Here is a 24,117-nt window from a genome sequence, read left to right on the forward strand (position 1 = left end):
TTTTGTTTCTGGTGTCCTTTGACAGCTCTTTGGTCTTGGCCATAGTGGAGTTTGGAGTGTGACTGTTTGAGGTTGTGGATAGGTGTCTTTTATACTGATAACAAGTTCAAACAGGTGCCATTAATACAGGTAACGAGTGGAGGACAGATGAGCCTCTTAAAGAAGAAGTTACAGGTCTGTGAGAGCCAGAAATCTTGCTTGTTTGTAGGTGACCAAATACTTAATTTTCCACCATAATTTGCAAATAAATTCATTAAAAATCCTACAATGTGATTTTCTGGATTTTTTTTCTCATTTTGTCTGTCATAGCTGAAGTGTACCTATGATGAAAATTACAGGCCTCTCTCATCTTTTTAAGTGGGAGAACTTGCACAATTGGTAGCTGACTAAATACCTTTTTGCCCCACTGTACCTATAGCCTTTTAGTAGTGTGAGCAGCTTACAGTCTAGCGCTGTGAGACCTAGAGTCATAGCAGGGGCAACACCAAGCTTTAAACTGCACGGGGCCACTCAATAGTCTTGCCAATATGGCGTATGATATATGGCTTTGTCTTTAATAGGTATAAGCATGGTGTGTTGTAGGGCAGTGTCGTGAAAAGCCCTGGTTTTACATAACCGTTACAGTTCACTTTGATCTTGTCTCTCGCTCCACTGTTTATAAATCAGCCACACAAATATTTATGAGCAGGACGAGGAAAATGGCTAGTCTGGTTTGTATCTCGCCCTCCCTCCCTCCCTCCCTCCCTCCCTCTCTCTCATTCTCTCTCTCCCTCCCAGGCTGATGTGTCGATGAGGCCACTACAGAGGCAGAGCGAGGGCATAGGCCCCGGGCCACATTTATCATGCCTGATGCCTGGATTTGGCTATTGTATGGCCAGAGGGAAGACCACTCAAATGGGAGCGAGAAAATAAATAAGAAAGAACATTGCTTAGATTTTCGGGCCACTTTGAAATCTTAAGAGTACTGACGTTGGTAAGCATAAATAACAATAACCGTGGAAAACACTGAATGAGTGCATTATGTGTACTCCTAGTAAAGATAGTGTGTGCATGCATCTCTCCTTAGTGCAGCTCCAGTTCATTTGGCTCAATACATTTATAAAGCCATGTTCAATATGCACTGCCTTTCTCTTGCTATCAGCTCACCTATCAGTTGGTGCCTGCAGCACACACAATGGGACGGGCCCTGGGCTCCTGGATCCATACACTTTAATTGCTCCCCCCAGCCCTGACCTCTGCTCCCGATCACTCCCTGATACACAGCATCTCTATTAAGCTGGGAAGTAGGTAAATATTCTTCTAATGACCCTTAGTCCCAACGACACCATTGGAAATGGAGGAAAAAATCAATCCCCCCCTTTTTTCCCTCTTTTGTCCTTGGCTGACTATTAGTTTTCCCTTTTTATCTGATGTCGGGCTCCAAAAATGTTGAGGGAAACGGATGAGTGGTGGAGTGTCGGCGCTCACTTGGTGGCAGAGTTCCTTTGGGGTGATTTTTAGATAGAGAGAACGCAGGGTTGTGTTTTAAATTGAAAATATCTTAAGCCGCGTGACTGTTCTTCAGACAACATAGACAAGGTAAAGAGACAACCTCTTTCTTACGTGGAAGGTAGCAGCTAGATGATCTTTAGATCATTCAACGGGTAACGCTTAAACAGAGAGCAAGAGAGAGGAGAGAGAGGCGGGGAAAGGAGTGTACTTTCCTCTGATGAGTAGCCTAACCTCTACATTTCAGACTGGTCTAACCAACCAGGCAGTATGAGGGAAGTTTGTTATGTGACTGAGTGTGTGTTTGTATACAGTAAGTGCTTATATGTGTGAGTCTGTGAGTGTGTGTGGGGGGGGGGGGGTGATGCTAGTGGTGGACTGGCTTGTCGATCGATACAGTGATTGGCAGTTAATGGCTTTTCCTGTTGTGCCTTCGTAACCCCGGCCTGAAGGCTGTTGCCTCTGATCAGAGATGGCAGATGGCGTTTGATTTTCGTATATAAACCCCTGACTTTGCGGAGATGGCTTCATCATGTTTAATGATTTCAAAGTTGAGTTGAATACGGGGAATACTCTGTTGCTGGGGCTCTTCTTTGAAAGGCACTAAACACCTCTCCAGATGTACGGGCAGGGCGGCTCTCACACCTAACTGTACGATTTACAGGTAGTAATCTACAGTAATCTATCCTAGAATTTACTGGTATATCCTCCAAATGAATTTAAAAACTCAGACACGCCATATTTCCATTGTCATTTACTCTACATGTGTAATATGCTGTGTATATAAGTGGCCTCTGAGGCCATGCAGCCTACAGTATATATAATATCCCCTAATGGTGTTACAGTCCACTCTACTAACACACATAAAATGACCAATCAAAGAATGCCAATGATCAAAGGTGATTCTAGAGGGATGTCACAAATTGTTCCAACCTGTTCTGTGTCAGTGAGTCCACCATGATAGAGCAAACTGAAATGAGGCCAGAAATAGCCGGAAATTGAGGAAAATTGAATGATAAGCCCCATTTGGAGTGAAAGAGACGAGGTGTGTTAAAACCCACTCTTCGGCAGGAAATCACAGTACAAACAGCAGGTCCTGAGAATGATCAGGTTTTTGGAAGGTTGTTTCATGTACTGAGGGATTTGTAATAATTTGTCTCGTCACTCCTATAATCCCGATTTGATTCAATCTGATATTCTGTTTTGATCCCATAAACTCCCGTCATTCTAACATTTCATCTTTTCGAAAGTTCAAAGGTGCCTATTGCAGCACTATGAAATGGAAGAACTGAGAAGAAACCCCCGTCAGGTTTGTCTAAGAAGAATAAAAAGGGGCTACATTTATTTTTCATAAAGAAGGAAAAACATCTAATGTAGAGCGAGAGGTTCCTGTTCCCAGCCATTCAGGAACAAAGGCCGTTCCTGCAGGGACCATGGAGGCCAGTAACTGGATCCTGACTTAAAGGAGGGGGATATTAGCTGGCAATATGGAGGGAATCATCTCCAACACAGACCGGTGCTCTCATAACTCATCTGTGAAATGATGTTGGGAAGAGCAGTCTGGAGACACAGGAGGTGCATCAGAGGAACAGTGGAGAGAACAAAAGCAGGGATTGTGTTCATGGAGATCTGGGCCCATTGGGACACGCCACTGCAAGAACTAATATACGCTACTCTCCCGTGCAACATAAACAAATATTTAATAAAGCCTGGTTCACATAACTCATTAAACTAGACTCTCCGTTCAGTTGCTTAAATTAATATATTGATGATTTGAATAATAATTTGCAAACCAGATTTAGCAATCGACTCTCATGGCACGTAAACGTACTGGCTCCAAGAGACCCCGTTTATACAGTAGCACAGAGTCCTTATGGTTCTAATTACTCCAACAAGACCATTCCAACCGTACAAGCATAAATTAAGGACATTCCTAAGTAGTGACAGAGATAGGCCATTTGAAAGAAGGATCCACGTTTGAATCATTCAGCGGGCCCTAATTTTAGGTCTGGTGTTGATTGAATGTGGTGGCGTTATAAAGTGGGGTTTGTGGGCCTGGCACGGGACTGGCGAGGAAGGAGATGAGGAATAGTCCTCAGTGATTTGGAAGCGGTCCTGGGATCTGGGAGGGAGCTGAGAGGAGAGGAGCTGAGAGGCTGTGATGAAGACTTCCTCTGCTGTCTGTATTTCTGATCTGTGCTCACAGGGAACACAGAGAGAGAGAGGCCCTCCAACAGGACAGCACAGCTCCGTAAATTACCCAGAGATTGAAAAGTGCTTTATAAAATACAAATGTGTGAAACCACTTATTTTGAACAAAGGTCCAATCCCCCTCTATCGTGCTTTCACCAGCTGTGACTAGTAAAAAAAACACTCACCTCAGAAAGTTTGACCCCTAAGTTTGCCACATAAACAAAAAAGGGTGAGGTGGGGGGTGACTGGTGATGATGACAAGAGGGTGGCGCTTATGGGGAGTGAGGGACAATCCCGTTTCTACACAGTGTTCTTTATTCCAGGCATCACTTTGTTATGAGGGAATGTGAAGGCTATAAACTATCACTGTCCTTGAGAAGTTGAACAGCGTTCTTGTCCCTAACCCGTAACTCTGTGCATTCCCTCCCTCCCTCTCCCTCCCTCTCTCATTCCTTTAATGAGTTTAAAGTAGAGCACAGGTGGAAACTGAGACACCAGGAGGAAACGATAACATTTGTGAAAATTCTCTGTATTCTAATTGAATCTTTTTATTTCCTCTTACTGTTTTCTGTCTGAGAAAGTCTCTGATTGGCCCCTGTGCTTCCCCCTCCCCTTCCCATCTCTGTCTCCTAAATCAATACCCAGTCATTTCCATATAGAAATTCAGATTTTCTTTTCTTTCCTTTTTAAAAATCTCCTCTCTCTCTTTTATCCCTCCTTTTATACAACAATAAAGGGCATGATGAGAAAACAAGGTGCGAAATGATTTTTCCCAGAATGCCCCAATAAAAACCATATGACACCCTGGGCTGCACTGCTTAATTACAAAGGGATGAAATCTTTTGTCTACATCTGGAGAAAACATTGCCCCCATAACACTGATAGATTTACAGCTCCCAGTCCTAACGCTGGACTCCAGAACACGGCAATTAGGCCAAACATACGCCACTTGGATGGACAGTCATCGCCATGGGGGAGGGTGGGGTTTACTTTTTATCCCCACACTATGGAACTAAGGCCTTGAGGATCTCTAGGTTAGGAGTTCAAATCTCCCCAGCAATTGTGTTTGGGCTATGGGGTTGGCTCGGTGAGTTCCCATCTTTAAAGAAAAAATGCCCATAGAGAGAATTGTCTAATGTTAGACTAGTTCTGAATATTAAAAGGGACACTTTGGGATGTTGGCAATAAGCCCTTTATCTATCTAAGATGAACTCATGGATAAAATGTTTACGTCTCTGCAGCCAGTATGAAGGAAGTTAGAGGTAGTTTCAAAAGCCAATACTAACTAGCGTTAGCGCAATGACTGGAAGTTTATGGTATATACTAGCATGCTAGCTGTTACCAAATCTATGGCATCTACTAGCATGCTAGCAGTTAAAATATACTTCCAGTCATTGCACTAAAGTTATTTAGCATTTGTGCTAACACTAGTTAGCAACTTCCTTAAAACTGCATGCAAAATCCTGAAGCGTCCCTTTAATATATCAAATAAAATGCATACCACCAGCATTAGACTTATCCCATCAAATACCCATTTAAACTCACTAGTGGGGCGTTACAAGGTAATGGGAGTGAAATTCAAACAGCTAGGTCCATATTTCCATTGCACTCCTGTTATTGATCTGTCCCCAGACTCTCCTCGGCAGCCCAAACCTAAACAGACAGGGCTCCCTGTGTGCTCATCCTGATGACTGAGATCCCCCCTGTCCCTACTCCCCCTCACCCCCTGCCCGCCCCACAGCCACACTGAATAGAGAGGCGAGTTGAGCAGTTTTGTGGCCCTGACCACTCGCAGGCTGTTAATCTGGTCGCTAAGCCACTGATGTATTGATGGCGGTGAGCCGGTAAGCCAGCCTGCCTCTCTCTCCATCCCCTCAGCTTAGGAGCCACACAGATCCAGAGGAGCTCCGGTCCAGGCCTCATCAAGGCAGCGTTTACCTGCCCATCGACTGCACTTACTCTCCTGGTCGTCCTGGCTACGGACTGGCCAGCCAGATGGCCCCAGGAGAGACTGGAGAGGAGAGGCCACGATAGACAGAGAGACACCATCCACCTGGCCTGTCATTTCACTGCACTTTGACTAGCAAATATGTGCAAAGTTAACACCAAATTATAGAGCCTGCTGATTAAATGTGGCTCTTATCTGGTCTTTTTGAAGACAAGGAAGGGGATGCAATCTCCCGGTTATCTCTGGGATGGGGATGGTGTGTGTGTGTGTGTGTGGGGGGGGGTAGGACTCTGGCTGATATAGGAGATAGGACTATGGCTGATATGTCTGTAATATCATCTTTACAAGATTGAGGCTGGCAGTGGCAGTGTAAAACACTGATTAGATGATAGAGAAGGAGACCCTCTCGTCAGGCTCGGCACAGGAAGTTAATTCTGTAAGATGTAATTGTGCTCTCAATAATTCCTCCTCTCATCATGTTGAAAAGTACAGCTCTCAGTCTTACGGTTGGTCCGTCATGACTAGGGGAATAGAGGGAAAGTTAGATTTGTTTGCTCTATTTTTATGGTGAGACCCTGTGTTTATCCTATATAAGCTGTTTTATGAAACTCTGTTGAGTGAATAAATTAACCAGAGCATAAACAACAAACGTCTTGTTCCAAAGTGAAGAGTGAATAAATTAACTAGAGCATAAACAACAAACGTCTTGCCCCAAAGTGAAGAGGGAATAAATTAACTAGAGCATAAACAACAAACGTCTTGCCCCAAAGTGAAGAGGGAATAAATTAACTAGAGCATAAACAACAAACGTCTTGCCCCAAAGTGAAGAGGGAATAAATTAACTAGAGCATAAACAACAAACGTCTTGCCCCAAAGTGAAGAGGGAATAAATTAACTAGAGCATAAACAACAAACGTCTTGCCCCAAAGTGAAGAGGGAATAAATTAACTAGAGCATAAACAACAAACGTCTTGCCCCAAAGTGAAGAGTGAATAAATTAACTAGAGCATAAACAACAAACGTCTTGCCCCAAAGTGAAGAGGGAATAAATTAACTAGAGCATAAACAACAAACGTCTTGCCCCAAAGTGAAGAGTGAATAAATTAACTAGAGCATAAACAACAAACGTCTTGCCCCAAAGTGAAGAGTGAATAAATTAACCAGAGCATAAACAACAAACGTCTTGCCCCAAAGTGAAGAGCGGGCAACTATAAAGAGAGAGAAGACTAAGGGGAGAATAGAGAAAGAGAGGAGGGTGGAGTATGAGGAGGGGTGGGGGTGTTGGGGGGGTGGGCAGAAAGAGGATTTGGCTAGGGAGAATATTTAGTTTTCCAGCCTGGTTGGATTAAAGATATTTAACCTTAAGCAGAGCCCAATACAAGACCACCCACTGGCCTACAATCTGTATTGGTTTGTTTTGTGGGTGACGGGTATTTGCCTTGTTTATTAATTTTCAGGAGACAAAGAATGGAGAGGAATGGAAGGGGGAGGAGAGAAAGAGGGAAAAAGGAAAAAGAATGAGACAGAGGGAGAGTGAAAGAGGGATGCGGGTGTGCTGGTGTGTGATAGCGGTGTCAGTAAGTCCTGTTTGTAGGTGGAAGGGAGGGAGGAGGAAGGAGGGTTAGACCTGTAGATCTAGGTTTGGGCTTGAAAACCTCCCCAAGCCCAAATATAAAAAATGATGCTATTAAAAAAGTGTGCAGCGCATCAACTCTTCATTTAACGAATTACATTTTGAATCGGACAGCAGCCAATCAAATTGTGCCAGCAAACATACCTCCTAGTATATACTGACAACACAAAACATACCTCCTAAAACTCTACTAACTACCCCCTCTAGTATACACTGACAACACCAAACATACCTCCTAAAACTCGACTAACTTCCCCCTCTAGTAATCACTGACAACACAAAACATACCTCCTAAAACTCTACTAACTCCCCCCTCTAGTATACACTGACAACACAAAACATACCTCCTAAAACTCTACTAACTCCCCCTCTAGTATACACTGACAACACCAAACATACCTCCTAAAACTCGACTAACTTCCCCCTCTAGTAATCACTGACAACACAAAACATACCTCCTAAAACTCTACTAACTCCCCCTCTAGTATACACTGACAACATAAACTCCTCCTAAAACTCTACTAACTACCCCTCTAGTATACACTGACAACACCAAACATACCTCCTAAAACTCTACTAACTTCCCCCTCTAGTAATCACTGACAACACAAAACATACCTCCTAAAACTCTACTAACTCCCCCTCTAGTATACACTGACAACACCAAACATACATCCTAAAACTCTACTAACTACCCCTCTAGTATACACTGACAACACCAAACATACCTCCTAAAACTCTACTAACTTCCCCCTCTAGTAATCACTGACAACACAAAACATACCTCCTAAAACTCTACTAACTCCCCCCTCTAGTATACACTGACAACACCAAACATACATCCTAAAACTCTACTAACTACCCCCTCTAGTATACACTGACAACACCAAACATACCTCCTAAAACTCTACTAACTTCCCCCTCTAGTAATCACTGACAACACAAAACATACCTCCTAAAACTCTACTAACTCCCCTCTAGTATACACTGACAACACCAAACGTAAAACTCTACTAACTCCCCCTCTAGTATACACTGACAACACCAAACATACCTCCTAAAACTCTACTAACTTCCCCTCTAGTAATCACTGACAACACAAAACATACCTCCTAAAACTCTACTAACTCCCCCCTCTAGTATACACTGACAACACCAAACATACATCCTAAAACTCTACTAACTACCCCCTCTAGTATACACTGACAACACCAAACATACCTCCTAAAACTCTACTAACTTCCCCCTCTAGTAATCACTGACAACACAAAACATACCTCCTAAAACTCTAAACTCCCCTCTAGTATACACTGACAACACCAAACATACATCCTCCTAAACTACCCCCTCTAGTATACTCAACACCAAACATACCTCCTAAAACTCTACTAACTCCCCCTCTAGTAATCACTGACAACACAAAACATACCTCCTAAAACTCTACTAACTCCCCTCTAGTATACACTAGTATAAAACTCTACTAACTCCCCTCTCTAGACACTGACAACACCAAACATACCTCCTAAAACTCTACTAACTTCCCCTCTAGTAATCACTGACAACACAAAACATACCTCCTAAAACTCTACTAACTCACCAACACTACATCCTAAAACTCTACTAACTACCCCCATCTAGTATACACTGACAACACCAAACATACCTCCTAAAACTCTACTAACTTCCCCTCTAGTAATCACTGACAACACAAAACATACCTCCTAAAACTCTACTAACTCCCCCTCTAGTATACACTGACAACACCAAACATACATCCTAAAACTCTACTAACTACCCCTCTAGTATACACTGACAACACCAAACATACCTCCTAAAACTCTACTAACTTCCCCTCTAGTAATCACCAACACAAAACATACCTCCTAAAACTCTACTAACTCCCCCTCTAGTATACACTGACAACACCAAACATACATCCTAAAACTCTACTAACTACCCCTCTAGTATACACTGACAACACCAAACATACCTCCTAAACTCTACTAACTTCCCCTCTAGTAATCACTGACAACACAAAACATACCTCCTAAAACTCTACTAACTCCCCCTCTAGTATACACTGACAACACCAAACATACATCCTAAAACTCTACTAACTACCCCCTCTAGTATACACTGACAACACCAAACATACCTCCTAAAACTCTACTAACTTCCCCCTCTAGTAATCACTGACAACACAAAACATACCTCCTAAAACTCTACTAACTCCCCCTCTAGTATACACTGACAACACCAAACGTACCTCCTAAAACTCTACTAACTCCCCCTCTAGTATACACTGACAACACCAAACATACCTCCTAAAACTCTACTAACTTCCCCCTCTAGTAATCACTGACAACACAAAACATACCTCCTAAAACTCTACTAACTCCCCCTCTAGTATACACTGACAACACAAACAAAAACATACTACCCCTCTAGTATACACTGACAACACCAAACATACCCTAAAACTCTAACTTCCCCCTCTAGTAATCTAACACAAAACCCCTCTAGTATACACTGACAACACCAAACATACATCCTAAAACTCTACTAACTACCCCCTCTAGTATACACTGACAACACCAAACATACCTCCTAAAACTCTACTAACTTCCCCTCTAGTAATCACTGACAACACAAAACATACCTCCTAAAACTCTACTAACTCCCCTCTAGTATACACTGACAACACCAAACGTACCTCCTAAAACTCTACTAACTCCCCTCTAGTATACACTGACAACACCAAACATACCTCCTAAAACTCTAAACTTCCCCCTCTAGTAATCACTACAACACAAAACATAACTCCCCAAACATCTAGTATACACTGACAACACCAAACATACCTCCTAAAACTCTAAACTTCCCCTCTAGTAACTGACAACACCAAACATGACAACAGTAATCAAAACATACTCCTAAAACTCTACTAACTCCCCTCTAGTATACACTGACAACACCAAACATACATCCTAAAACTCTACTAACTACCCCCTCTAGTATACACTGACAACACCAAACATACCTCCTAAAACTCTACTAACTTCCCCTCTAGTAATCACTGACAACACAAAACATACCTCCTAAAACTCTACTAACTCCCCCTCTAGTATGACAACACCAAACATACCTCAAAACTCTACTAACTCCCCCTCTAAACAACACCAAACATACCCTAAAACTCTACTAACTACCCCCTCTAGTATACACTGACAACACCAAACATACTAAAACTCTACTAACTTCCCCTCTCTAGTAATCACTGACAACACAAAACATAAAACTCTACTAACTCCCCTAAACACTGACAACACCAAACATACATCCTAAAACTCTAACTCCCCCTCTAGTATACACTGACAACACCAAACATACCTCCTAAAACTCTACTAACTTCCCCTCTAGTAATCAACAACACAAACATACCTCCTAAAACTCTACTAACTCCCCTCTAGTATACACTGACAACACCAAACATACATCCTAAACTCTACTAACTACCCCCTCTAGTATACACTGACAACACCAAACATACCTCCTAAAACTCTACTAACTTCCCCTCTAGTAATCACTGACAACACAAAACATACCTCCTAAAACTCTAACTAACTCCCCAAACATACATCTAGTATACACTGACAACACCAAACATACCAAAACATACATCCACTGACAACACTACTCCTAAAACTAACTCCCCCTCTCTAGTATACACTGACAACACCAAACATACCTCCTAAAACTCTACTAACTTCCCCCTCTAGTAATCACTGACAACACAAAACATACCTCCTAAAACTCTACTAACTCCCCCCTCTAGTATACACTGACAACACCAAACATACCTCCTAAAACTCTACTAACTCCCCTCTAGTATACACTGACAACACCAAACATACCTCCTAAAACTCTACTAACTTCCCCTCTAGTAATCACTGACAACACAAAACATACCTCCTAAAACTCTACTAACTCCCCTCTAGTATACACTGACAACACCAAACATACATCCTAAAACTCTACTAACTACCCCCTCTAGTATACACTGACAACACCAAACATACCTCCTAAAACTCTACTAACTTCCCCCTCTAGTAATCACTGACAACACAAAACATACCTCCTAAAACTCTACTAACTCCCCCCTCTAGTATACACTGACAACACCAAACATACATCCTAAAACTCTACTAACTACCCCCTCTAGTATACACTGACAACACCAAACATACCTCCTAAAACTCTACTAACTTCCCCCTCTAGTAATCACTGACAACACAAAACATACCTCCTAAAACTCTACTAACTCCCCCTCTAGTATACACTGACAACACCAAACGTACCTCCTAAAACTCTACTAACTCCCCCTCTAGTATACACTGACAACACCAAACATACCTCCTAAAACTCTACTAACTTCCCCCTCTAGTAATCACTGACAACACAAAACATACCTCCTAAAACTCTACTAACTCCCCCCTCTAGTATACACTGACAACACCAAACATACATCCTAAAACTCTACTAACTACCCCTCTAGTATACACTGACAACACCAAACATACCTCCTAAAACTCTACTAACTTCCCCCTCTAGTAATCACTGACAACACAAAACATACCTCCTAAAACTCTACTAACTCCCCCCTCTAGTATACACTGACAACACCAAACATACATCCTAAAACTCTACTAACTACCCCCTCTAGTATACACTGACAACACCAAACATACCTCCTAAAACTCTACTAACTTCCCCCTCTAGTAATCACGTACAACACAAAACATACCTCCTAAAACTCTACTAACTCCCCCCTCTAGTATACACTGACAACACCAAACATACCTCCTAAAACTCTACTAACTCCCCCTCTAGTATACACTGACAACACCAAACATACCTCCTAAAACTCTACTAACTCCCAGACTAGTATACTCTGACAACACCAAACATACCTCCTAAAACTCTACTAACTCCACCTCTAGTATACACTGACAACACCAAACATACCTCCTAAAACTCTACTAACTCCCCCTCTAGGATACACTGAGCTGCTCTAGTCCTCCTCTCCCTGAGTCCTCCCTTAACCCTCTCCTTCAGCCGCCAATCTGCCTTTTCTGCTGATCAGGCAACAGATAATAGGATCAACGGCTTCCTTGCACACCGGCAGGAGCGTGCTCAGTTGCTCTTGTCCGGCTGCCCAAAGAAAAAAACTAAAGTCAAAACAAAACAACCATTAACACAATAACCAAGAACTCCAACTCCCGACTGAACCAGAAACATAACATCCCACTCCTCCCCCCTCTGGCCCTCCCTCTGTGGGCCTGCAGAGACATGACGCAGTGCTGGACACGTCCCTATCTCTAACCAGACACACAGTGAGGAGGGAGTACAGGCCAGGGCCCATTTAGCCATTCTATTCGTCAATCTAGGTAAACAGCTTGTGAAAAAGGCTCATATAAAGCTGGGCCTACCCTGCTTGGGCGCCTCTCTCCCTCCCTCTCGCTCTGTGCTGGCCCTGGAAACACCCACGGAGGGGCAGATGCACTCCCAATCAGCAGCAGCAATGTAGCAGCTGGGCCACGGGTCAGCGCCTGGCCTTCTCCGAGGTGGGAGCTGGAGGACTTGTGAAATTCCAACACACTGCCAAACACTAAGTCCCGAACCCTCCCTCTCTGCTCTGATACCACACCCCTCACAGCCTGACTGATAGCCACTACAGCCAATCATAGACTGATCCTCTGAGCTCTATTCCTCAGAGAGAGCCCTGTGGTCACACCCACCCTCTGGAGTGATTGAGTTCTGTTTAGGCAATGCAGCCCAGAGTTCACCACCCTGCAGGCAGGCTACAGACAGAGGGAGGTGGGAGGGGGTTCTGGATCATTGCTGTGTTGACTGAGGGAGTGTAAGGAGGCCCCACACACAATTTAAACACTTCCTCAGCTTTACATTACGCCGGCTACCACCCACTTGCACCCGAGCTACACAATATCATATGACCTGCACTACGTACTAACGAATGTGATCTGTACAGCCGCGTGTAGCTATTCCCCCTAGCCTCTGTAAAGGTGATTGCTGTAAAGGGGGTGCGCGTGTGTGTGTGTATGTGTATGTATGTGTGTGTGTGTGTGTGTGTGTGTGTGTGTGTGTGTGTGTGTGTGTGTGTGCGTGCGTGCGTGTGTGTACAGGGGAATGGGCTGTCTCCCAGGATGTGCAGGGAGCGCTTTATTAGAGCGGTAGTACCAGTAAATCCCAGCTCTTCCTGGAACCGCTGCAACCTTTCCCACTGAGCACTATTACTGAACAATCACAGGCCAGCCATGATAATTAGCAGAGTATCTCTGTCTAAACGAGCCTCTCTCCTGTCTCCCTCTCCCTCTCTGTATCTGTCTGTCTGTCTGTCTGTCTGTCTGTTTCCCCCTCCCCTCCTCTAACTGCTGTCTGGTGGTGGTGGTGAGTGTCTGTCTGTCTGTATGCCCCCCCCCCTCCCCTCCTCTAACTGCTGTCTGGTGGTGGTGGTGAGTGTCTGTCTGTCCCCCTCCCCTCCTCTAACTGCTGTCTGGTGGTGGTGGTGAGTGTCTGTCTGTCTGTCTGTTTGTCTGCCCCCCCTCCCCTCCTCTAACTGCTGTCTGGTGGTGGTGGTGAGTGTCTGTCTGTCTGCCCCCCCTCCCCTCCTCTAACTGCTGTCTGGTGGTGGTGGTGAGTGTCTGTCTGTCTGTCTGTCCCCCTCCCCTCCTCTAACTGCTGTCTGGTGGTGGTGGTGAGTGTCTGTCTGTCCCCCTCCCCTCCTCTAACTGCGGTCTGGTGGTGAGTGTCTGTCTGTCTGTCTGTCCCCCCTCTAACTGCTGTCTGGTGGTGGTGGTGAGTGTCTGTCTGTCCCCCCCTCCCCTCCTCTAACTGCTGTCTGGTGGTGGTGGTGAGTGTCTGTCTGTCTCCCCTCCCCTCCTCTAACTGCTGTCTGGTGGTGGTGGTGAGTGTCTGTCTGTCTGTCTGTCCCCCTCTAACTGCTGTCTGGTGGTGGTGGTGGTGAGTGTCTGTCTGTCTCCCCCTCCCCTCCTCTAACTGCTGTCTGGTGGTGGTGGTGAGTGTCTGTCTGTCTGTCCGTCCCCCCCTCCCCTCCTCTAACTGCTGTCTGGTGGTGGTGGTGAGTGTCTGTCTGTCTGTCCGTCCCCCCCTCCCCTCCTCTAACTGCTGTCTGGTGGTGGTGGTGAGTGTCTGTCTGTCTGTCTGTCTGTCCCCCCCCTCCCCTAACTGCTGTCTGGTGGTGGTGGTGAGTGTCTGTCTGTCTGTCCCCCCCTCCCCTCCTCTAACTGCTGTCTGGTGGTGGTGGTGAGTGTCTGTCTGTCTGTCTGTCCCCCCCTCTAACTGCTGTCTGGTGGTGGTGGTGGTGAGTGTCTGTCTGTCTCCCCCTCCCCTCCTCTAACTGCTGTCTGGTGGTGGTGGTGAGTGTCTGTCTGTCTGTCCGTCCCCCCCTCCCCTCCTCTAACTGCTGTCTGGTGGTGGTGGTGAGTGTCTGTCTGTCTGTCCGTCCCCCCCTCCCCTCCTCTAACTGCTGTCTGGTGGTGGTGGTGAGTGTCTGTCTGTCTGTCTGTCCGTCCCCTCCCCTCCCCTAACTGCTGTCTGGTGGTGGTGGTGAGTGTCTGTCTGTCTGTCCCCCCCTCCCCTCCTCTAACTGCTGTCTGGTGGTGGTGGTGAGTGTCTGTCTGTCCCCACCCCCTCCCCTCCTCTAACTGCTGTCTGGTGGTGGTGGTGAGTGTCTGTCTGTCTGGTGGTGGTGGTGAGTGTCTGTCTGTCCTCCCCCTCCCCTCCTCTAACTGCTGCCTGGTGGTGGTGGTGGTGGTGAGTGTCTGTCTGTCCCCCCCTCCCCTCCTCTAACTGCTGTCTGGTGGTGGAGGTGAGTGTCTGTCTGTCTGTCCGTCCCCCCCTCCCCTCCTCTAACTGCTGTCTGGTGGTGGTGAGTGTCTGTCTGTCTGTCTGTCTGTCTGTCTGTCTGTCTGTCTGTCTGTCTGTCTGTCTGTCTGTCTGTCTGTCCCCCCCCCCTCCTCTAACTGCTGTCTGGTGGTGGTGGTGAGTGTCTGTCTGTCTGTCTGTCTGTCTGTCTGTCTGTCTGTCTGTCTGTCTGTCTGTCTGTCTGTCTGTCTGTCTGTCTGTCCGTCCCCTCCCCTAACTGCTGTCTGGTGGTGGTGGTGGTGAGTGTCTGTTGGTCTGTCCCCCCCTCCCCTCCTCTAACTGCTGTCTGGTGGTGGTGGTGAGTGTCTGTCTGTCTGTCCCCTCCCCCTCCCCTCCTCTAACTGCTGTCTGGTGGTGGTGGTGGTGAGTGTCTGTCTGTCTGTCTGGTGGTGGTGGTGAGTGTCTGTCTGTCCCCTCCCCCTCCCCCTCCCCTCCTCTAACTGCTGTCTGGTGGTGGTGGTGAGTGTCTGTCTGTCTGTCTGGTGGTGGTGGTGAGTGTCTGTCTGTCCCCTCCCCCTCCCCTCCTCTAACTGCTGTCTGGTGGTGGTGGTGAGTGTGTCTGTCTGTCTGGTGGTGGTGGTGAGTGTCTGTCTGTCCTCCCCCTCCCCTCCTCTAACTGCTGCCTGGTGGTGGTGGTGGTGAGTGTCTGTCTGTCCCCCCCTCCCCTCCTCTAACTGCTGTCTGGTGGTGGTGGTGAGTGTCTGTCTGTCTGTCCCCCCCTCCCCTCCTCTAACTGCTGTCTGGTGGTGGTGGTGAGTGTCTGTCTGTCTGTCTGGTGGTGGTGGTGAGTGTCCGTCTGTCTCCTGACAGGGCTGAGGTTGGGCTGATCGGCTGGCAGATGAAAGAGCCATGACGGATTGGATCCCAACAGCGATTAAATGCTCCCCTGTGACTTTAACTCCAAATTACTCTCTCCACTTTTATTTGATAATAAAAAACAATCCTTTCTGGAGTGAAACCATTACTTATTCGTTACGATGATGATGGTTTCCCCTCTCCTCTGATGGTCAGGAGAATTTGGAATCAATCCTGATAATTATGATCATTAATGGGGCAGGTCAGTGTGTAGTCTGGGGCACAGGAGCAGAGTGCCTGTGCTGAGTAGGATCCTCACTGAAACACCTTAATGCATTTCCATGTAGCAGCTAATCCCTTCATTTACATTACACACATTTTGCTCCTATTATACTTTTCAGACATGTTCTTTCCTAACCGCTCAGTTATCCAGTTGGATCGCACTGGAGGGGAAAATAAGGAGAGGAGAGGCGTCCAAGATACAGATGCTTTGCTCTGGTTAGTGGGCCAGGCTTGGGTCCCAGTCAGCAATGCGTTAGTCTCAGCAGCTAAGACTTGAGAACATGTGATCTGCTCCGAAGGTCTGTTTTCGGGGGTAAGGTAGGCAGTCGCCGTACACAGTCTGTGTGTGTATGGGAGAGTTTGTACAGTTGTGTGTGTGTCTATGGGAGAGTTTGTACAGTTGTGTGTTTAATAGAGCAGGGCCAGGACAGAGGGAGGGGTGTCGGGGCTTTCTTGGTTAAAGATTCCCCATGTGATAGTGACGGCACTTTCTTCCTCTCTTTCCGCGGCCAAGCGGCATCTGGAGTGGATTTTGTGCGAGCAGACACCGAGGAACATGATTACATTCAGCTAACTGCGCTCTAAACTGATTATGCATGTGCCAAGCTAATGGACTACATTTGCAAGAGGAAAAATAACATCCAATCAATCTCAATTACCGCAGATCGCACCGGCCCCCGAGACAAGGAAGGTAGCCAGCTAGCCCTCCATGCTCCTCCCCTTTCCCCAAACTCCTGCATGGAAGCAGAGGCCTGGCCGGCCCAGGCTCCACCCATCCTGTGTGGGCAGAAGCAGAGTGAGGCAGAGTACAGCAGCTCAGGCCTGGGACTGGGAGAGAGCTGGGAGAGGAGCCCAGCCTCCTCTCCCCTCCACTCTTACGCATCCTACAGACAAGCACCTGAGGCCTGCTGGGAACGTTTAATAAACCTGTGCGAGGAGGGATGTGTTACTACTACTACCATAAGGTAACTGTGAATAACTGTAAATCAGGAGTAGAAGGTGGATTTCTCCAGGCCAGAGTGTCTCTAGGGAGAGTGGGGAAGCTGAAGGTTCCAATAAATAGAGCTTAACTTTGGGGTGACCTGCATATTGTAGTGTAGGGCCATCTGCTTGAGCTTATGGGTGACCATCATGACATCACTACCGCCACTACAAAGCCGACAGTGAGTGGGGAGACGTGAAGGGAAGGTGAAAGTTCAGAGGGGTGTGTCAGGGGTGTGTCAACTGCAGCCAAAGTGATGCTCCAGTTTGAGTGTCTCCAAACCCAGCACAAGGGAGTCAGGAAGAGGCTGCAGCATCACCCCCACTGCGTGGTGGTCCATGCGGTGAGGACGCCTCTCTCAAGTTTTCCGTGGGCTTTCGGAACATTCCAATACGTGGGGTGGTGGGGGGGGGTATTTTTAGAAAGCCCTAATATGGGCCACATACCACAGACTCTCAAATTATCCCATCCAGTTTAGCCCTCAGTTTAAACCTTACTTTTTAATTTCAGTAATTACAGGCTCCAATTTATACGGAGCCGTGGACACAAAGGGCCTGTTTAATGCAAACCAGTTTTGAAGTGTCCCAAGGATCTCCCACATCTTACAGCCTGTTTATGCTGACTTGATGATTTATTTTCTCCCCAAAAAGGTTTAAAAAATGCTGCTATTCGCATCACATTTCTTTTGGGAAGAAGAAATTATTTTCCTTTTTTCCCTTTCTTCATCCTTGCATAATCTGCCAGGCTGAGCCGAAGGCTGAGGCTGTGGCTGAGCTCAAGGGCCTGCTGTGCTGTGGTGTTCTGCCTGCCTGGCTGGTTGTCAGCCTACAAGGACTGGAAATCCAACACGTCACAAAGGCTGTGACATTGTCAAGTGGGGAGCCAACCTGTGATGCAGTGAGCTAGGCCTCAGAACCATGTACTTATCATCCACTAATCACATTTGTGGGTTGTGAAATGCAGTAATAATTCTTGTCAAGTTGTGAACATCTTTTTTTCGCCACTACACATGTCTGGAGTGATGGGAGCTGCCTGCTTCGTGAGAGCCAGCCGGGCTCTGTGTTCTGGGGGTGAGAGCTCAGGTCATTCCTGGGCAGATACTTCCCTTTGTCTGGAGATCAATTGGCTTTAAGAAGTATGGAGCCATCTTAAGAGGCTTAAGTGGTGGAAAACGATCATGCTAGGATGTGTTGTACATATTTAATCCAGTCGTATTACCACATACAGTATGTCAACTTTCTACAGTAAAGCACCATTTTGGCACATGATAAAGTGGAAGGCAGACAGATAGACAATGTAATATAAACTCTTCACTCTCCTTACAGACAAAACATTCGTTTCCACCTCAGGTGTGGGGAGGATATGCAGGATGTCAGGGCCCATCTATTTCGGTCAAGTGTGAGCAGAGTGCCCCGTCTGTCTCAGTGGCACAGAGAACACCCAGGGTTACCCCTGCCCCGTGAGGATGAACCCAGCCTGGGGCACTAGGAGGCCCCTCTCAGCCTCTCTGCCTCCACAGGCCAGGCCCAACGTGTCCTACAGATTGTGTTACATATTTTAATCAGTGTGGTATTTGTAAATATCCTGGCTACATGTCTGGGCATGAGTGGTGGAGACACTGCTCCAGTCCTGCTACTCTATAGCCCTGCTCTCTGTCTCTCTACAGGCCCAGAGGCTGCTGGGACGCCGGCCGGGCCCCTACCCTGACCAAGCGTCAACAAGGCCTGCTCCCTCCGGCCCTCCTAATGGTCAACCTGGGAGCAGTGCCTCACACCTCCCTCTAAGTGTTGATTTTAATTTTGGTATCTGTTACTGGGCGGCAGGGTAGCCTAGTGGTTAGAGCGTTAGAGCGTTGGACTAGTAACCGAAAGGTTGCAAGTTCAAATCCCCGAGCTGACAAGGTACAAATCTGTCGTTCTTCCCCTGAACAGGCAGTTAACCCACTGTTCCTAGGCCGTCATTGAAAATAAGAATTTGTTCTTAACTGACTTGCCTAGTAAAATAAAGGTAAAATAAAACTGTAGGATCTCTCACTACAAAGACCTTTCAGACAGGAAACCTGAAATAAAAACATCAGTGGATCCCAGGAACCATTCATAAAGCAGGGGGCTTTCACTAGGGCCAGAGAGACAGGTGTTTGGAGAGGGTTTTCAATTGGTATATTTTACCCTAGCTTTCTTAATGTGATTAAAAACACAATAATGTCTCCTCATTTCCCCCCCCTCCTATATTACACTATTTGCCAAGAGCAGTTATACTGCAAAAAGACAGAAAATAAGAGTTAAGCTTGTATAAAACCAATAGAATATATTGTTTGTTTTGCCCATTTACTTTCCAATAGCCTAACACTTGAGAATGGAGTGGAGTCTTTGTGTAAATAAAGGCACAGTGTGTTTGGGGACAGAGCAGTGTGATGAGCTACAGTTGTGTGGGTGTGTGAATGCGTGGGTGACCGGTATGTGTTTGTTTACGTCTTAGTGTGTGTGTGTGATTGTGTTAGCCGTCTATATAGCCATGCCAGGTTGGGTTAAACACAGAGTAGCCCTAGTCTAGCCGCAGACACACAGGATAGGTGCCTAAGTGGAATCAGGCCTGTTAGATTTATGGCCATTTGTTCAGAGAGTGTTCATCCATTGGCTATTATGGAATGATTAGAGGAGAAGGTGAAGCTCCAAGTCCAGAGAAAATCAATACGGCTGTCGAGAACAATTCTGCCTTTCCCGCTCCGAGGAGTGTTAACACCAAACCTCTGTCTCCTCACACTTCTTCATCCCTCTCCTAGTGATTTCACCCCTTATCCTCCTTACCCGGATCCACCTGCTATGTTCTAGCCTCCCCCCCCTCTGTATGGGCCCTGTGAACAGAAGGGTTAGACAACAGGGCCATCATTCATGACCGGTGGAAGAGACTAGCAGCGGAGCAGAATCCAGAGGTCTGCAGTGGAGTACCGTGGAGGAATGTAACGTTAGGAAGGAAGAAGAGAAGAGGGATGAACGGTGGAAGGGGAGAACGGTAGGGTGAAAGGAGGGATGAGAGGTGAAGGTGAAGCACGTACCTTGTACAGCTTGAGGCTGGCCTCGTGGCGGGAGTTGATGGTATGCATGCGTAGCTTCTCCAGGCTGTTCGTGTAGTAGTCGCAGGCGTTGCACTTCAGGTGCACCGGGTTGCCGATGGCCACGCACTTCAGGCGCCACTCGTTGCCCTTACCCCCCTCCTTGATGTGGGCCACCAGCTGGTACTTCTGCACATGCTTGTCGGTCTTGCAGTGCAGCTGGAAGTTGGCCTTCAGCTGTGTGGTGTAACGGCACAGCTTGCACTGGTGCGAGTCGCCCACCACGGCGCGCCACTCCTCCTCGGGCAGGCTGCGCTCAGCACCCATGTGCATGCCCAGCACGTCCAGGTTGTCGGTGGTGAAGCGGTTGCACACGGCACACTGGAACAGCTTGAGGGAGGGGTCACTGGTCTGCGACAAGCTCTCCCCCAGGGTCATCAGCTCCTCAGACACCAACTGACCACCAACGCTGCCCAGCCGCATGTCCATGGGGATCTCCCCACCTACTGAGCACCGGGGACAGAAAGAGAGAAAGAGGGAGAGGGGGGAAGAGAGAGAGAAATATTGTGTGTGTGTGTGAGAGAGAGAGAGAGAGAGAGAGAGAGAGAGAGAGAGAGAGAGAGAGAGAGAGAGAGAGAAAGTGCTTAGTTGGTTACACGCACACGATCAGTTGGTTATTTTCAAATTTCACAAACATTGAATTCTAAGTACAGCTTTCAGGGATTACTCCTATCTAGCTATCAATCTATTTCACTTTGTGTTGCATGTACTTTTCTGGACATCAGGAGTTATTTAGAGTTTCTTAGAGGGGTGGAAGCATGGGGTTTTCCAAAGGGGCTCTCAGTTCTTTGAGCCTCCCTCAGCATGGGAAAATGTCCTAGGAAAAGTGAAAGGTGTACGGTTCAACTTTCAACAAAGAGCCATGTTTGCCTCTGCAGTCAAAGTGGATTTGCTCTCTAGTTCCAATACCCCTCTGAGGATAATGTGCATGTGTGTATTTATGTACCTAATTTGATTAAATCAAGATTATCCTTCCTTTGAGCTGAGAGAAAGAAAGTCTGGACTTTTTCGCAGGGTGCAGAAACGTTGCACTGCCAGAGTAAGGATATACACGTTGTCCTGTTTGGACTGGTGCACTTTCACGGCCCGGCACTAAATCAACTCCAGAGGCCGTGAGCTCCGCAGAAAAAGAAAGTTATTCTATCATTACAAGAGAACTAAAGAGTTCCCAAGCATACATTACTGTAAATCAAATCCAGTGCCCTTGTCCACAGAATAATAATACAAAAAATCCACTTTTCTCTATAGGATTCTCCTGCCTCTTTCGACTCCGCATAGCTGCTAAATCGATACAGACACCTACCAGATGAATCCTACTCGGTACTGAGCGAAGAGGGGGAAGTAAAAAAACAACGCATCCAGATCCAACAACAGAAACAACCATATCTACAGTCTGAAGAGGAGGAGGGGAAAAAAATAAAAGGCGGTAGAAATGAGGTAAGAGTGGCTGGGGCTGATCTTTAATCTATCACTGCCCAGACTGAGCGCACCGGCTGACCCTGCCTGGCTTTACACTAAATTAATTCCAGCAGCCTCTTTTTATTTATTGCTGCAGTATGCAGCCTGCTCTCTGACTTTTCTCCATTACCTGAGTTTTTATAGCCGGGAAAGGGAGACCTCTGTGAAGCCCTCTGAAATCACTCACAGATCCACCTCTCCAGCCAGGGCCCCCTTCTCTCTCTCTCTCTCTCTCTCTCTCTCTCTCTCTCTCTCTCTCTCTCTGTCACCTCACTAGTTACTACCCCTATCTCTATCTCTTCCTCTCCATTCCTCATCCTTATTCTCTCATTCCTGTGCGGCCCTCACACTCTTTTCCACTGTAGACTCCATGCTCCGACACAGACACAGTGATTACCTCTGCCTTCACGGCTGTGTGAGAATAGGTTCAGCCTGCGGTCCCTACATGTGTTTTAGATGTAAGCAGGCCTCTGTTAAATATAACCTAGAATATTTTGACTGAGACGTTGTCAGTCCGTATCAATGTTTAGGGAAAGGGAGGCAGGACGCGGTGGAAATATTTTCACTTTCAAAAAACATTAAAAGGCTTGAGATAAACACACATCATTGGGAAATCTTGGAAACTCTAGTCTTTGACATAAGCAGAGTCCAAGTCCAGGCTGTAAATATATTAACGTGTCTCTACAGGGCTTGGTGGAACTTCCAAAAGATTAGTGGTGGACCAGCTTGGCTGGATTTTCAGAGAGCTCTACCTAGATGCTGCAGCATTCAGGCAGTATATTGGACAACAAAGTAGAGCACACAATAACTAAGCCCCCCCCCCCCCTCTCTGTATCTGCAGCAGCTCAGTCCTGAGGATAAGGATTATCAAGAGGGTGAGATCATGTGAGGTCAGGATTTGTCATCTCCCTCTCTGTCTAACAATGTCCTCAAAAGTCAGAAATACACAGTGGAAAAGAGCACTAAAGGGGGGGAGGTACAGACGGATACTATCTGTCCTCGAGCTGCACAGACAGAGATATGACGTGTGTGTGATGGAGAGTATCAGTGTGTACAGTCAATCAAAATGTGTGTGGCTCGGGATGACACTGTGGTGGTTTTAGGGCTGAGAGTAATGCCTCATCATTGCCTCCCTGTAACATGCTTATTAAACGTTCCCTCACAGGAAAATGAACCAGATGGCAAGAGAGGGGATACAAAATTAGTCACAGCAATCAATTCTTGTTCGTGTCTTTGAACCGGCGACAGTTGGAGACAAGTCTGTACAAACTGTGGGGTTGTAACTGGCACGCCAAACACTCAGCTATGCCGCTGAATTACCCATACTGGGCCCTCTACTCCTCCCTTCTTTGACCAAGATAAAATTTATAGCTGCAATTACAACGTTGGGGGAAAAAAAGAGAGCTCCAGTGGCGGAGTTCAGTGGCAGTTTGGAAATAATGGCATGAAAACGCTGATGTTCAGAGGAGCGGAGGCCTGGAGGACATGGGCGAACAAGAGGAAGGCTCACTGAGCTGCTCTCTCTCCCTCCCTCCCTCTCTCACACTGCCTATTGTGAGGGAAACAAGGTATCACATGGGACTTTCCCAGTCAGTGTGACCCAGATAGAGTGACATGGACAGGAAATGTAAACTAAACTCCTACGTGTGTAATGAAGTGAAGTGAAGTGTGGATGTGTGAGTTTGGGGGACATATTTGAGGCTATTAAGGAACGTTCAGAGAAGTTCTACCTACACTGCTTAATAACTGATGGAGACAGAAAAGCTTTCATAACTCTAATGGCTTGGGTCGTTTTTTAACCAGGGGCCGCTTTCTCTAAAATCAACCCAAAAAGTCCCTAACTGAAGCTCCACCGATAGCTTCACTAGCCTTGGGTCTAAAGGTCCACTCTTCTCAGCCGAGCCGGAGTGAAACACTATCCTAATACCAAGGCCACAGCCTGGAGAGGATCCCCTCTTTTACGGGGAAGATATCGATTCCGCTCCAGCACATTGGTGAGAGAGAAACGGTCATATGGTAACAACTAACAAGTCGTCTGTTACACTAAGTCAGAAAGGGACTGTTGTGAGTCAGGTCCACCCTCTAGAAATATTGTGTTTTATACACTGCCGTTGTTTCACCTCCCCTCTTTTATCTCAATGGGGCTCTTTGCTTGGAAAGAGGGCGAATGATGTTAAGTTCAGTAGGCCAGGTGTACCTTCGGGCAACAGAAACAGAAAGAAAGAGACCGCTGCCAACATGAAAGATAGGATTGTGTGTAT

The 24,117-nt window shown here is 46.6% G+C and overlaps 1 protein-coding gene across 1 annotated transcript in view; it reads right to left on the reverse strand.

Annotated features, from left to right (window-relative positions):
• Positions 1–24,117, reverse strand: part of LOC115112749 (zinc finger homeobox protein 3-like) — a 194,628-nt gene that overhangs the window by 101,915 nt on the left and 68,596 nt on the right. The window contains 1 exon segment of the mRNA XM_065013077.1: positions 20,342–20,844. Within this exon segment, the coding sequence (XP_064869149.1) occupies positions 20,342–20,844 (503 nt within the window).

Source organism: Oncorhynchus nerka, linkage group LG28, assembly GCF_034236695.1.
Source record: "Oncorhynchus nerka isolate Pitt River linkage group LG28, Oner_Uvic_2.0, whole genome shotgun sequence".
Lineage (NCBI taxonomy): Eukaryota > Metazoa > Chordata > Actinopteri > Salmoniformes > Salmonidae > Oncorhynchus > Oncorhynchus nerka.